At 35.1% G+C, this 15,343-nt stretch overlaps 1 protein-coding gene across 2 annotated transcripts in view; it reads left to right on the top strand.

Moving 5' to 3' along the window:
- The window catches only part of ERAP2 (endoplasmic reticulum aminopeptidase 2), a 40,181-nt gene extending 25,629 nt beyond the window's left edge, over positions 1 to 14,552 (top strand). For both annotated transcript variants that reach the window (XM_057738656.1, XM_057738646.1), the window contains exons 12-19: positions 593 to 672; positions 1,664 to 1,847; positions 6,000 to 6,156; positions 6,637 to 6,821; positions 9,264 to 9,425; positions 9,939 to 10,079; positions 11,944 to 12,025; positions 12,729 to 14,552. In XM_057738656.1, the coding sequence (XP_057594639.1) occupies positions 593 to 672; positions 1,664 to 1,847; positions 6,000 to 6,156; positions 6,637 to 6,821; positions 9,264 to 9,425; positions 9,939 to 10,079; positions 11,944 to 12,025; positions 12,729 to 12,872 (1,135 nt within the window). In that variant the 3' untranslated portion in view covers positions 12,873 to 14,552. The remainder of the gene's footprint in view (positions 1 to 592; positions 673 to 1,663; positions 1,848 to 5,999; positions 6,157 to 6,636; positions 6,822 to 9,263; positions 9,426 to 9,938; positions 10,080 to 11,943; positions 12,026 to 12,728) is intronic.
- The last annotated feature ends 791 nt before the right edge of the window (positions 14,553 to 15,343 follow it).

The following is a 15,343-nucleotide window of genomic DNA, read 5'->3' as shown; positions in this document are numbered from 1 at the left end:
AGCAGGGCCATTGAAAAGTAACTGAGGCCTTTTCCATTCTGCTTCTCTGCTCTCTGGACTTGGCCAACGTGCAGATCTGGACACACTGCTGCTTGCTGATCACTTACTCACAGTCACTTAGCAGTTGGGGGGGTTGAATGTGAGTAGCTTTGTTGAACAAAAGGATACGTGGAAAATCATACTGGAGTAAGATCTTTACCTTTTAGGGCTTTTCCTACAGCTTTGGTTCAGTTACTTGAATTAATATCAAGCTGTAAGAATTCTGGAAATGTGAAAGGAAGATTGAATTATTTCTCTTACTTAGAAGAAAACAATCAGCAGAGCTTGTTGTAGGATGGTATTTGGACAGCAGATGGCACAGGTATTTGTGACAGAGTTCAACCAGATATATAGTGCTGCTGCTTAATAGTCATTATAGAAGAATTTTTGCATACCCAAGAGTCTGCTAGTCTTAGCCTATAAAATGTATAAGGCCACTGATGGTGTGAAAGATGGGTGATTAGGTGTCTTTTACAGCCTATCCAAGTCTGATAATGTGAAAATTGAAATGGCCACTAGTTTTGTCTGTAACAGTCTTTACTTTCTAACACAGGTACCTTTGGCATATCCCAGTGACCTACTCCATGAGTTCCTCTAATGTGATTCACAGATACATTCTAAAATCAAAGACAGGTAATGAACTAATTAGCCAATAGATGTTTTAATTGTGAAATTAGACATGTTCTGAGCTATATGGAGGAAAGATACTGTAAGTTAATCTGATAACGAAAGACATATGTTTGAGGAAGTTCTCATTTATCCATGTATGTGTTACTAAAAGAACTCTTTAGCTAGAAAGTCTGAATTTTTTATTCAGTAGGAAGTTCTCCTGTGCTTTTAGCACTTAGAGGTAGGTTTGTATTTATATCAAGAAATGATGGCATCCTATCTTAAATCTTTTAATACCTACTAATTCAGTGGATAAAGGCATATACTCTGACATCAATTGGCCCTGGATTCAAATCCTCATTCTGTCACGTATTAGATGTGTGGCCTTAAGAAAATTTCTTAACTTCTCTTGAGCTTCCATTTTCTCATCTTATTTTGAATGGTGATTAAGCCTCACAGAGCTTTTGGGAGAATATGTTAATGCTATTTTACCACCTAGTATAATATATGTCATATTAAAAATAATACAACTTTAATTTCTCCTTTAAACACATCACTGAAATTTGAGAATGTTTCCATCATAACGTCATGTTCAAACTGGAGTCCTTATTTTGCCCAGAAAAAGGACTGGACAAATGGATCACCTATTTACATGTACATATTTCAATGAGCAGTGGCTAAACCTCGAGACAAGGCCACCAGTAATTCAAGCCAGCTGCCAGTCCTGTTCATCATCTGGCTCACTGGGCCCTTGCCTGCCTCTCAGACCTGCATAGACTGCTTTTGAAAGCAAATTCATCTTCCCTTTTCCTAGGAATTAGTTTATTAATTTAATAAGGTCATCATTTCCAAAATAAGCCATCCAGCGGACTATGAAAACGGGTATCATTGTGAGTCTTCCAAAACTTTTTCTTTGCACTGACTTATTAGTAATAGTATGGAGACTAACACATTTGGAGATGTTCCTGGTATGCACGTTGGTAAGGAAATGCCTATACCAATTTTCTCCTCCTAGATACTCTGGATTTACCTGTGGAGACCAGTTGGGTGAAATTCAATGTGGACTCAAATGGCTACTACATTGTCCACTATGAGGGGCATGGATGGGACCAACTCATTACACTGCTGAATCAGAACCACACGCTGCTCAGACCTAAGGACAGAATAGGTCTGATTCATGATGCGTTTCAGCTAGTAAGGTAATGCAAAACTTCATCTGATTTCATAGGAAATAACTGCTCCATAACCAGATAGGTTAGACTTTAAATCAAAACGTTCAGTATTAATCATTCACATGCTATGAGTACACATGGAGGTGAAATACTAGCCATTAGGCCAAAGCCTACCCACTGATAAAATATTTTGACCCACCAGTGTTTAAAAATGTAATCCAACATTTTAAAATGTGGAAAAATTTATGTAAATATCCTGACTTCTGGAATCTCATAAGTAATGAGAAGCTTTGGCAACTGTGGGCCTTCATTCCCACAGCGCAACCACAGAGGAGGGTATAGTGGGCAGATCTTCCTCTGGGCCAGGTGTATATTCTCCTACATACCAAAGTCCTAAATGGTACACGTGAGGGGTCTGCTTCACTCACGGTGGACCCTCCAGGCATTTAAGCTTTTGACCTCAGATTTTACGTGTGCTTATGCTAGTAGCTTGCTGTTTCACCAAATACCAATGTAATCTGTTGGACAAAAGGTGTAAATATGGTTACAACCTTTATAATCTTAAAATCTAGCACACAATCCATTCATTACTTTGCTCACATTGGGGAAGTCAATATGAAAGTGGTAGAAAAATGAAGGCGGAATTAGCTGTTTATGTTATTCCTCTTTCAACTTTCCTGGAAAGACAAAGTATTTTCTTTCCTTTTTCCCATTTATCATCAACAGAATAATATGTAGAATAAATCAGGTCACAAGGTCACCAATGGAAAAAAAATTGGGGGATCAGGTGGTGTATTATGCATTGTAAGCTTTTTCTATTCTGAGAACTACTGTAATGTACTCACTTTATTCAGTGTGATATATTATTTCCTTTCAGATGCTTATTTAGGTCAAACTAAGTAAAAGTAACCAGTAAGAAATCTCTCAGACACAGCTTCTCTGTATGACAGAATTCCCTAGTTAGAAAAGTGAGAGGATTGAGAGCTTAATCCTCAGTCCCATAGGTCTCTGGAGCATCATGGAAGCATAGCTCTCCTACATCTGAGTGGATGCATGATAGACTAGCTGAGAAGAGGACTATGGTTAGTTGAGGGAGGTTTGTCAACTAACCTCAATCATCAGCTGAGGCTTAAAGGAGAAACTCTGAGCAGATTGCAAAGAAGGTAGATTAAAAATTGAAGACTGGGTAGAATGAACGATATTGGCAACTCAGCAAATGAAAGCTGATCTTTCAAGTACTTGCAAAGTCTTTTTTGCTATTTCTAGCCTATAAATTTATGGGTAGTGTAAATTTAGCAGAAGGAACCCTACCATTATTCATGCATCAGTGGAAAAGCAATCATCATTTCTTTATTAGATGGACAGGTTATTGAAGTTCCGAGTACAAATTTTGGTTTAAAACAAATCAACTAAGTACTACCTCTTTACTTATTGTTTGACCTTTGACAAGCTATTAACCTTTTTAAGACTAAATTTCCTAGTCTTTAAAAGTTTTCTACTCTTTAAACTCCAGTAATAATAATGTCTATCATACAGGGTCGTTTTTAGGATTGCATAAGCTAATGTAGATAAAGCACTAAGTACAGTAATAAATGCTCAATAAGTGGTAGCTGTTAGCATTATTAGTATTATTTAATATAAATTGTTTAAAAGATCATGGATTAAATAGGAAGATGAGGTGACAACATAGAAAAATGCATTTCAAATAATGTGAAATTGGGAAAAAAGCAGAATGTAAGCTTAGGTATTATTATGTTTGCAACTACATGAAAAAAAAAAAAAGAAGCTAAAGGTGAAAGAAACAAAAACAGCAATATTCCAAAATGCTATTAATGAATGTATAGGGTCATGAAATTATGAGTTTTTTCCTCTTCTTTAATTTCCAATTGTTTTGTAATTTGTTTATATTACTCTTAGAGTGAAAGTAATTGTATAAGGAAACAATTTAAAAATCTCATAATACGTCTAAGTATTTTTACTTGCTACTCTGCTTCAGTGATATATATCTCTTCCTTCCCTGCTTTCTGAAATATCTATTTAAGAGTTAAAGGAAGTAATCTGTGGTCACATTTAGTTTGGAGACAAAATTTTACCCAAAAATGCATATTCATTTTAATTGAGTTTTCATATTTATTATTAAATATAATTTAAGACTTGGATCTCCTCTGAGTTGAGCAGAATTAAAATGACAACCATAGTTTACTTACAGATAAACTATTTATTTCTTTTAGTCCAACACCGTAAAAAGAAGCCCCAAATTGTTTCCTCAGGACTAGAGTGTATTTCACACAGGTACTATTTAGCTGAAACTTTATGCAAATAAGTAGATAAAGACTATTTCCTGTTGGGCTGAAGCGTATGCTTATACATGGGCTTAATCTTTAAGCTAAACAGACATTCAGATAACATTTTGTGCATTGATTGGAGCAGAGGGCAGGTGGTGAGGGGCTGGAGTTTTATTAAATAATAATTAGATAAAAAGGAGTCCCTCTTAAGTCAATATTCAGATTAAACTGTTTTAAAGTAGGTAAATATAAGAGTAAATAATGGCATTTGTCTTAGTAAAAAATAAATTAGACCGGGCCAAAAAGAAAAACAAGATTAATATAAAGTGATTTTTACGTGTTAAACATTCTTTTTAAAAATTTAACCCTAGAATATCATACCTTGTTTCTTCCTGTTGCTGATCCTCTAAGTATAGTATACTACATAGCATCTGAGAGGAAATAATATATCACACTGAATAAAGTGAGTACATGACCGTAATTCTCAGAATAAGAAAAGCTTACAATGCATAATACTCCACCTGATCCTTAATATTTTTTCCGTTGGTAACCTTGTAACCTGATTTATTCTGCATCTCATTTTGTTCATCATAAATGGGAAAAAGGAAGGGAAACACTTTGTCTTTCCAGGAAAGTCAAAAGAGTAATAAACGTAAGTAGCCAATTCTTCCTTAATTTCTCTACCAATTTCATATTGATTTCCCCAATGTGAGCAAAGTAATGAATGGATTGTGTACGAGATTTAACATTTAAAATTGTAAAGGTTGTGTCTATATTTATACTTATCTACTGCACCATATATTATGACACTTACACGTGTGGGAAGGAATAGTGACATTTTGTGGATTTGTTTTTTTAAAAATATAGCAGACCATAAAATCATAGAGCATATGGTCCAGCCCTCTGTCTTTAGATGAAATTTTTCGTAAGTCTGTCTTAAAGCAGTACATCATTGTGACTGAGAAGAGTATAGTCTTAACAAAAGTTGGTTCTTTTTAATGTCACTTCTTTCTAATTTCAGTTCCCTCGTTTTAGATGAGAATTTTTAAATTTTAAAAACCCAGAGAAGGTAGGGCATTATATTAATGATATCTTTGTTCTGGAATCTGTTTCCATATCAAATTATTATGCTTAATTTGGCAGTTGGATGCTGGTAAGAATGGCTTATAGACACTGCAGGGACACAGGTCTTCTCAGAAACACATGTGAGAACCACTTTATTTAATGGTTTATTTCTTCTACAGAAAAGACCCTAACGTTTTAGTATTCAGAATAATAGTTTTGTTATTTGTTCTTCTCATTAAAGGAAAATGTAGAGAAGCCACATCACTTTAGAATCTAAATAGATTCTTTAAAAAAATGAAAATCCTTGTTTTGACCCACTCAGAATAAGTGCTGCTTCTGTGTTAGACTCTAGGAGGGACATCAAAAACAAAAAAGATATGGCATCTGTCCTCAAAGTTCCAAATACGCTTGGAGGAACAATTCAGACCCACAAATTAGGCAATTAGAGAATGACAAATATATGAAAAGTTTGATATTATTTGATACTAAACATTAATATTAGCTAATATTTATCTCATTTTCATTTACAATGAAATTTATTTATATTAGGCATTAGTCTAAGCACTTTACCTATATTAACTCATTTAATCCTTACAACAGAGGATTAAAGTAGATACTATTATTATCTCCATTGTATCGAGGAGACAGCTGAAGCCCAGAGTGGTTAATTTGCCCCAGGTCAATGTAGCAGAGGTAGGATTTAAACCAAATGGTCTGGATATAATGAACTGCTTCTGTTATTGCTCTCTATATCGTCTTTGTTTTAATATTTAAAATAGTAAGAACTGTAAGATATGCACAGACAACTGACATTTGTTTTATACCTCAGTGCAGGAAGGTTGACCCTGGACAAAGCCCTTGACCTGACTCGCTATCTCCAACATGAAACGAGCATCCCTGCACTTCTCAAGGGTCTGGAATACCTAGAATTGTTTTACCACATCATGGAAAGAAGGAATGTTTCAGATGTCACTGAAAATCTCAAGGTTTGTGTTACACTGTCAGAAAATTCATTAAGTGAAATACACAGTGCCTGGAGGATCAATGGGACTTGTTCTGTTTCGTGTGAACTCTTGGGGCTAAATCTTGAAGGATCTGAGGAAACTGGCTGATAGCACAGTCAACACTTAAACACCTAATGGTTGGATGTCGTTCATTCCTTGTCATTACCATCCTGAGAGCTAGGTACCAGGGTCGTAAGCAAAACATCCCTCCTAAGGTGATTTTATCTTATACCAATTGATATTCCCTTCTCAGATAGGAAATTAAATTGTACTTCTAATGGAGAAACTAACTCTGGTGGGTGGAGGCCAGAAAAAGAGAAGCAAAATATAGGGATAAGTAGTTCTGGGCTTTGGGAAAGGTTCATGCAGACAGTTTAGAGTAGAACCGTTTAGATAGGTGAGTGAGAGCTGTGTTAAGAACTAAATTTAGCCTCTCTGTAAACCATCCTATGCTTTCTGCAGCTTTACCTTCTCCAATATTTTAAGCCAATGATTGACATGCAAAGCTGGAGCGACGAGGGCTCGGCCTGGGACAGAGTGCTTCGCTCGGCTCTCTTGAAGCTGGCCTGTTACCTGAACTATGCTCCTTGCATCCGGAAGGCAACTGAACTCTTCTCTCAGTGGATGGAATCCAGTGGAAAATTAAAGTAGATCTGGACTTCTGTCCTATTCTTTGTTCCTTTCACTTTGATGTAAAAGTCTTTCATCATGCAAGACATGAGATCTAAAACCTCTTAGTGAAGATAGAAAAAAAAAAAACCATGCTGGGAATTACACACTCCTGTTTCATGCTCCCACAGAATAAGTGCTCGATAGATTTTGTGGGAAGTACGGTTTAGGTACTTTAGAGGAGAGCTAATCAACATTAGCATGGTATCAGAAAGATAGCCAGAGGGTGGGGGCGGGGAGGGGGGGCTGCCCAGTCTCCAAGAGTGATGCCTTTTAAGATAAAAAGCAATGTGAAATGTACATGCAGTCTAAACGCCAGTGATCAGTTGATGAAACTAAAAAAAATAAGGGGGCTGCCTTTTTAAAATGTTTACTTCCTCATTAAGCAATTAACCAATACCACACCACAGCCTTAGCCCCAGGTTTCAACTTTGATAGGAAACTGATGATTTGGGCCATCTAAAGGATGTGTATGGTGGCGAAATTGATTCCGGTGGTTGTTGTAGTCAGGTAGATGCCCAGTGATCCGATGGATTATGCTGCAGTTCAGTTTAGCAGCTGCAACCCCACAGTCTTTTCAATATAAGCCTTGATTTCTGTCCAACCCATGATTTTATATTGTTGCTATTAAAACTCTTGACTCTCAAGTTGGATATTTTGAGAAATTGAATCTGTATATGAATTAAGGAAAATTCATTTTTAAACTAGAAAAAAAATTCACAACTTCAGTACCACGTAAAGCAATGGTGTCAATTTTCCCTCTGCCAAATTGCTATGAAATGCTATCATAATTTATCTCCACATAACTAAATCTCAGTGAGCTTTTTGAAATCTTTTCTTGAATTCTTCCTTAAAAAAAGGAATTCATTTTCTCCTTTTTGGGCTTTTTCATTCTTTGGGATTTAGGCCTAAAATCGGTTTCAGAAAAAAATATCTTTTAGCTGTATTTTTCTCTTCTTTTTGTTCACGTTTGAATGAACTGTATGAGTGAGCCAAAAATACAAACATCCTGTCTTTATGCTAGTTACAAGAGGGATAATCTTACCTGCAGTAACTCAAGTCCAGTAGATATAGTGGTTCAGCATGTTGAGTAGGATGCTATGCCTGTGAAAAAATTCTGGGTAAATCTAATTTAAGCTTATAATCAAGAATACATAATCAAATACTGTAGGTTTCTTTTTTCTAAACTTCAGGAGCACTGGTATTAATCCTAATGAGGCATTTCCTTTTATTGATGGATTACTTCATTCATTCATGAATTTAAAACATAATGCTTTGCTGTGTGCCAGGCACTGCATTTGGTGCTAAGAATAAACTAGTGAACAAAACAAGTATGTATTCTACCTTTAAGGAACTTACAATTTATTTGTTACTGTTTTTATAAATTTGTACAGTAAAGCACACTAAAATCAAAATAATGTGTATTATAATTTAATTACTTTTTGTTTTAGGATTCAAAGGCTCTTGGGATATTTAAGTACATATAATACAGTGGAAATAGCACAGCATTAGAATCATGGGTCTAAATCCCATCTCCAAAAAGGCTACTATGTCACCCCAGTGCAAGTTACTTAACCTTTCCGAGCTTTATTTCCATTTTTTAAAAATAAGGGTAATTTTTCTATCTCATTGGATAGCTTTGACAGTTAAATAAGTTATATAGAGACTAGTACAATCTTATGGTCCCTGCATGATAAACGTGAATTTTCTGTCCCATCCTCACTTCTCTGTGTTGTGGTTTTCCCAAGCCATCAATATGAATATCAGTTATTATTGATCTAATGATATTTGGGATTAAAAATCATAACCAAATTAGATCAAAACTACTTAGTATCCTATAGGACAATAAACCCCCAAAACCGTGGTGTCTTCTTTAGGTGGACCGAAAATAGTAATATTGCATCTTATCAGTTTTACAGAATTATACGACTGAACTCTAAATAACTGTGCTAAATTACAATTCTCTACACCTAGAGAGTCAGATAACCCTCAGACAGGCCTGCTAGAAAATACTCCTAATGTGACATTAAAGCAGCAGGTAATAATCTTTTTTTAAAAATCAGGTAGCACCAATATATGCTGTGTAATGATAGAATTCTATATAAACTAGTGCATTTATATTTCAGAAATCACCTCTTTCATTTATTGATTCCATCAACTTTCTATTTCCATCTCCAAGTAGTTTAAATTTTTATGATTATTATCCTTGCTAACATCAGTAAGAAAGAAACCACAAATAATTTGCAAAGTAAGATTACATAAAATATTTTTATAAAACTTTGCCAGAAAAAAACGCTTAATATGCTGGGTACTAGAAATAACTCAGGGGTGATTCTGTTATAGCAATTTAAAATCACAGTAAGAAAAATGAATTTTTTCTTTCATAGAATTTTTTTTCACTTTTGTGTTTAATATTACAGTATCCCAACAGATGTTTTAAAGATTGTGTATTCCGTGGGTGCTCAAAAACCAGCAGGATGGAATTACCTTTTAGAGCAATACGAACTGTCATTGTCAGGTGCTGAAAAAAACAAAATTCTCTATGCATTGTCTACCAGCAAACACCAGGAGAAGTTAATGAAGTAAGTGAATTTAACTAAATTGTTAAAAGTAGACTTACACATATTCGGGGACGTTACTAAAATTTCAGCCACCAGTTTCAAGGCATGTAATAATAATTGAATCAGAATTTGAACTACTTTGACTTTACTTCCAAGAAATATATATTGACAAAATGCAAATAGTGAAAACAGATATTCCTTAGTTATTAACATGTGATTTATACTAAACAAATAGCTATGTTTTACTTTCAGAACTTTGGAGGAAAATTATTGTAAAAAATACACTATTGTATATAAGATGCTAATCAAAGTTCTTTGAAATGATAAATGAATAAAATTACTGCTAGAAAAAAGTAAAAATTTAACTGGAATATTAAAAATGTTAGCCAGTAGAGAATTTATTACTGTTTTTGGTACATTACACTTTTGTCATGCCTCTTTCTCTCTGATTCTTTTACTATACTGATAGCCTGAGTTAATTTCCATTATGAAACACAAACCATGAAAAATTAGAAGTGATTTTTATTTCTTCAGGTTAATTGAACTAGGAATGGAAGGAAAGGTTATCAAGACACAGGACTTGGCAGCTCTTCTTTATGCAATTGCCAGAAATCCAAAGGGGCAGCAATTAGCCTGGAATTTTGTAAAAGAAAATTGGACCCATCTCCTTAAAAAGTTGGTATTTGGGGGGAGTCAAGGAAGGGAGGGAATATGGGGATATGTGTATAAAAACAGATGATTGAACCTGGTGTACCCCCAAAAAAAAAAAAAAAAGTTGGTATTTGTTTATACCCAATGTGTGTTCTTCCACCCAGATATCTCATTTGCCTAAAACCACATATAACCAAATGATCCCTCAAGCATGTAAATAACACCATTTTTACTTAACTGATTAGATGAAGTCTGTCAGTTTTAAAACTCTCTAGCCCAAATTACCCTGTCCAGGTGTAAGTGAGAGGAATGAAAGGAAGGGAATGGGAAACAGATTTCTCTTACTCAGCTCAGGCAATGAAGGATTGCTGGGAACAAGTATGCGTTGAGTTAAATCCAGTCATCAGTCCCATCCCCCCATTCCCTTCTGGCTCTCTCCCCAGCCCTGAAGAATACAGTGAAGCCATATATAGCATATCAAACACTGGGGGGAAAAAACTTGAGGAATTTTGAAGAGAGCTAGTCCCTATTTCCAGTGCCCCTGGGGAGGTGGCACAGTAGAGAGCTTGGAGTAGCTAAAAGAAATTCAATTAGAAGTGTTTTGGGAGCTCCCCTCCAAAACTGGATAGGTTATGAGCCTTTTCTGGGGTTACAACTTTGGGGAAAACTAGAGCGCACTCCAGTATACTCCTGAACCTAAAATAGTCCCAGAAAAACCAAGAATGATTAGATTTCATTAGAATGCACAGGATAACATTGCTTTCTCTCACAACAAACCTCCTGCTAAGGTGCTCAGACATTCCTCATCCAAATCCAAAATGTCACTTATTAACTATATGAAAAATACCCTGAAAGAAAGAGCTGTGCAATTTGCTCCATTTATCTTTGTATCAGTTAGCATCTCTGATGCCAGTCATCCTCAGTTCCTCTTCCCTCTCATTCTTAGCCATAAAGTCCTCAGAGTCCTCACTGATAGCTTTGTGTAAGTAAAAAGCACGTTTCTACCCCTCTCCCAGACCTTCAAGGGGTTGACATCCACATGAGACCAAATAGTTAGAAACTGTTTTTTTTTTTTAAATGTCTTTCCTTAAGGACCCTACCGGAACCATTAGTTTGGTTGTTTGCATGACTGTTCCCTCCTGAAATGATCCAACTTTTCTGCACTGCTGTAGATTTATTTTGTAACTGGAAATTATCCTCCTGCCCAGCCATGTGCAGAGCCCAGACTTGGGACCATTTCTGAGATGTATCTGTGCTCTGCTTTACAGCATGAATCTCTTTGACCTGTGGTACAAAGTCTCTATATAAGACAGTGGGGTGAAGGATGCCATCTGTGGCTTCGAATGAGAGTTCAGCCAACAATGTCCCAATAAATATGATGTTTAAACATAGTGGTGTCCAAAATGAGATGGGGAAGTATCCAAGACAATGCCTTAGAGTGCAAGAAGAAAATATTGCTACGTGTATTATTTATCTTATGCTCTTAAATTTTCTTTTTTACCTTTAACATGGTACATGCATATAATTCATAAATAATATATGTATATTGGGAAGTTCTTGGTCAAAAAATATTTGTTGATGGGTGCATAATCAAAAGTGTAGAGAATGCTGCTTTAAATATAAACTTAAATTTAAACATAAATATTGGTCATATTTCCTAAAAAAGCTTTATCTACATTTTAATCTTATGGTCAAATTTGATAAATTTCATAGCTTTCAGATTTTACTGGATGAATATGGGTTATTCTTGTGGTAATTAATAGTATCCATTGTAATGCACAAATTTATCATATAGTTGTTAATGTTATATATTTTAAATATATAGAAGTTATAAACATAAGGCCATTATTTCTATTACTTAAATCTATGAGATTCCTTTTATTTTCAGATTTGATTTGGGCTCATTTCCCATAAGAATGATCATCTCTGGCACAACATCTCACTTTTCTTCCAAGGATGAGTTGCAAGAGGTTTGTGACTCTCTATTGCTAACAATTAAAAAATAAATGTTCAAGTTATAGAATTGAAAGTAAACTTAGATGGCAGTCTGGTTTGAAGTTGTTATTTTATTAAAAGAAAATAAGCTGTCCAATGTCATATAACAAGTAAATGGAAGGGACAGGACTAATGTTCGTATCATTCAAAATGAAAATTACACTTGAGGGAAGAGTCCTTTTGTATTATTTCATTCATATTGTATCATCACTTGAGTGAGTATATTGAAGTTTGGAAGAGTGCTTAAAGGTCTTTTTAACAAAATTACTCTTGTTGGTAATTCTACTTATCTTTTTTTTAAAAAAAGCATTCTGGTGTTTTACATCTTTTTTCCACAATAAATCTTAAATTTATTTACTTCATAAGCAAATTCAGAATTCTAGAAATTAAATCCCAGATCACTGCTTACTCTGTAACTTGGCTCAATCTCTTAACTTCTTTACGCACAGTGTGTTCACTTGTAAGGTTTGTCATTCCTGTCTTATTTTATCTATTGTTTAAAGATAAAGTGAAATAATAATTATGCCTGAAAAAGAGAAGAAGAAAGTAATCTTTCAGAGGTTGGCAGAGAAATGCTTGTACCTGTGTTTGCATAATTTGCAAGCTGTTTTGAAACCCTTTGGAAGAGAAAGTGTTTTATGAACCACGTCAGTTATTCTTTTCTTGCTTATTTTTCAGGTGAAACTGTTCTTTGAATCTCTTAAGGCCCAAGGATCACATCTGGAAATTTTTCAAATTGTTCTGGAAACCATATCCAAAAATATTAAGTGGCTGGAGAAGAATCTTCCCACCCTGAGGAACTGGCTACTGATTAGTATTTGAATGGTCAATAGAAACAGCACATCAGATGCAGGCTGTGTCTACGTGAAGTGGGCAACATTCAAGTCAAAGTTCCGGATAGTTTAATGAGTAAGAAGCCTCAAGAAATCAGCCAGCATAGCTACCTGTGCTCAGCTATCATCCCCAGCTGACAGATGTTTGATGCTGGAGTGGGGAAAGGCCAAGTTCAGCAGCCTGTTTTAAAGTGAACTTCCTGAATAATGGAGATATGTAGAGATGTATTGCTAGATAGATATAGCTGTAATAGTTTAGCTGCAACACAGACTGTTTACATTGCCCCACATTATGCAACTACTATTTTGCTTCTTTGATGCTTTTTTTAAGCCTTGCATAGTATCCTGAAGTTAGCCCAACCAGGTTACCCTCCAAGGAAATACAGCCAATCTCCAAAAAAAATCTTTCTTTTGCATCCTTCCATCTTCTTACTCTCTAGCTCCCTCAACTCAGCCTGAATAGTTTATTTAATTTTTACCATTTACATAAAATCTGAACCAAGTTATGAAGCATACAGATCAGGAAAACAGAGACTTTATCATCAAATCTAAGATTATTAGAAACTAGATGTCAGGGTTTATCAAGGAAGCCAGAAGGGCCTCTTGGCTTAAGCCTCACATTCATAAAGAGCCTCAATAGTAGCCTTTTGAGGTTATCTCTAAGTGAAGTTAAATCTATAGTCACAGAGGTACAGGATAGAAAGAGGACAACATTTTAATCCATGTACTATTGCATTTTTAATAAAACTTTTGAAAGTTGCAGAGTTAGAGTGTACTATGGTGTGTATTTTGGATTAAATTGTGGTTTAATATAAATATTTAAACATATAATTATATTTTGTAACCCAGTTTTGGCATTTCTTCATATTTTAAGGGAGCCTCTTGATCCCTGCAATGCTTTTCTAGATGCTTCTCTTAATTGTTTGACTAAGGTATTAAGAATAAAGAAAACACCACTCTAAATACAGGTAGTAAATTGAATAAATTCATGATCCACATATAGATTATAAATAAGTTCTAGAAAGATTTGAGTCAACACACAGATGGTTGGCTTATCTGGGTTATCAAAGGAGGCTGGGATTATCTGGGTGCGAGTGGGGTGGCAGGGTGTTATCCAATCCATCCTTTCTCTGTGGCCACATTTTTACTCTGCAACAGGATACAGTTTGAATGGACCATGGGCATGACCCAATACATGTTTTGTTAAGTTTGTTTTTAAATCATTTCTTGGAGTCTTTGAAGCATCTTTGACTCTAGATTTGACCTGTTTATGGCCCTACCAAGGTTTGTATTATCATCTATCTGTTATCCCTCTAGAATTATATGTACTTAGCATATAAAAACTGAAAGAGTAAAGAATACTGTTTTTTCCACCAAGATAATGTGTAAATTAATCAGTAAAATATGTATTAATTTCAGTAGAATTGTGCCATCAACATTTCCATGAATAAGAAAAGTACTTTCTCAAATAGAAAAAAAAAAAAAAGAAAGAAAAGTACTTTCTCTTGTGTAGTAATTTACTACTGTAAATTTCCAAGTTTTTAATTATCTTCCTTTTAGTTCTTTCTTTAAATACATTTTTAATCTCTCAGATTCTTAAGAATTGAGTACAGAGAGTGGAAATTTTATTATTTGATGGGAATGAATGTAAGTGCTGTGCCAATAATGTTTTAACAAATAAAGAGTTTTTTAAAAAGAAATATATTGTACTTATTAGTGTGGTATTTCACAACCTTTATGGTGGATGCCAGACCCCCAAAACAAACTAAGGTTTGGCTAAAGTTAGTTTTACTTTCTTTTACCTTGAATGAACAAACAAGTTGTGAAAAGGTTATATACAATATCATGAATAATGATGGAGTGAGCAGACACAACTTCTCCATGCTTCCCTGATTCCCCACAGAGGCACAGGGAAAATTTCGTGGTTTCCAAAGCCCACTCAGAATGAGAAATCTTCTAGATCAGGGGAGCGCAGAGCAATGGCTTGCTGCCTTTGAGGGTCTGTGTCAGGGAGAAAAGGCCCTTTAGCCCTCAAGAGTCCAACTTACTACCATGATAGGAATTTCTTGTCCTACTTCATGTACATACTTCTGCATTTCATTCTTTACTATGTCATTGGGTCTATTTGAGGTTCCAGAGAAGCAAGCCTGGTGAGGAACTACTAAGAGAGATCCTAATTTTCTGAGGGAAATTCCTAGGTTTTTTTGTTTTTGTTTTTGTTTTTGATTTTGGAATTTGGGGGGGGGGGGGAAGGGGAGGGGTTTATTCCATTCCAAACTACAAAGAAGGCCTCTAAATAGTCACAGGATCTAGTTTTCTACTTAAACTTTAATGTCTACCAAACACAAGTTTGTTTATAACGGCCACATTTTTACTCTGCAACAAATACTTCTTTACTTAAATTCATTATGATCTTATTTCCATTTAACTATGTCACTATTTTTCATCCAACACATAATT

The sequence above is a fragment of the Hippopotamus amphibius genome, chromosome 1 (assembly GCF_030028045.1).
Source record: "Hippopotamus amphibius kiboko isolate mHipAmp2 chromosome 1, mHipAmp2.hap2, whole genome shotgun sequence".
In the NCBI taxonomy this organism is placed as follows: Eukaryota; Metazoa; Chordata; class Mammalia; order Artiodactyla; family Hippopotamidae; genus Hippopotamus; species Hippopotamus amphibius.
The sequence above is the reverse complement of the archived record's forward strand: the minus strand, read 5'-3'. Positions and strand labels throughout refer to the sequence as shown.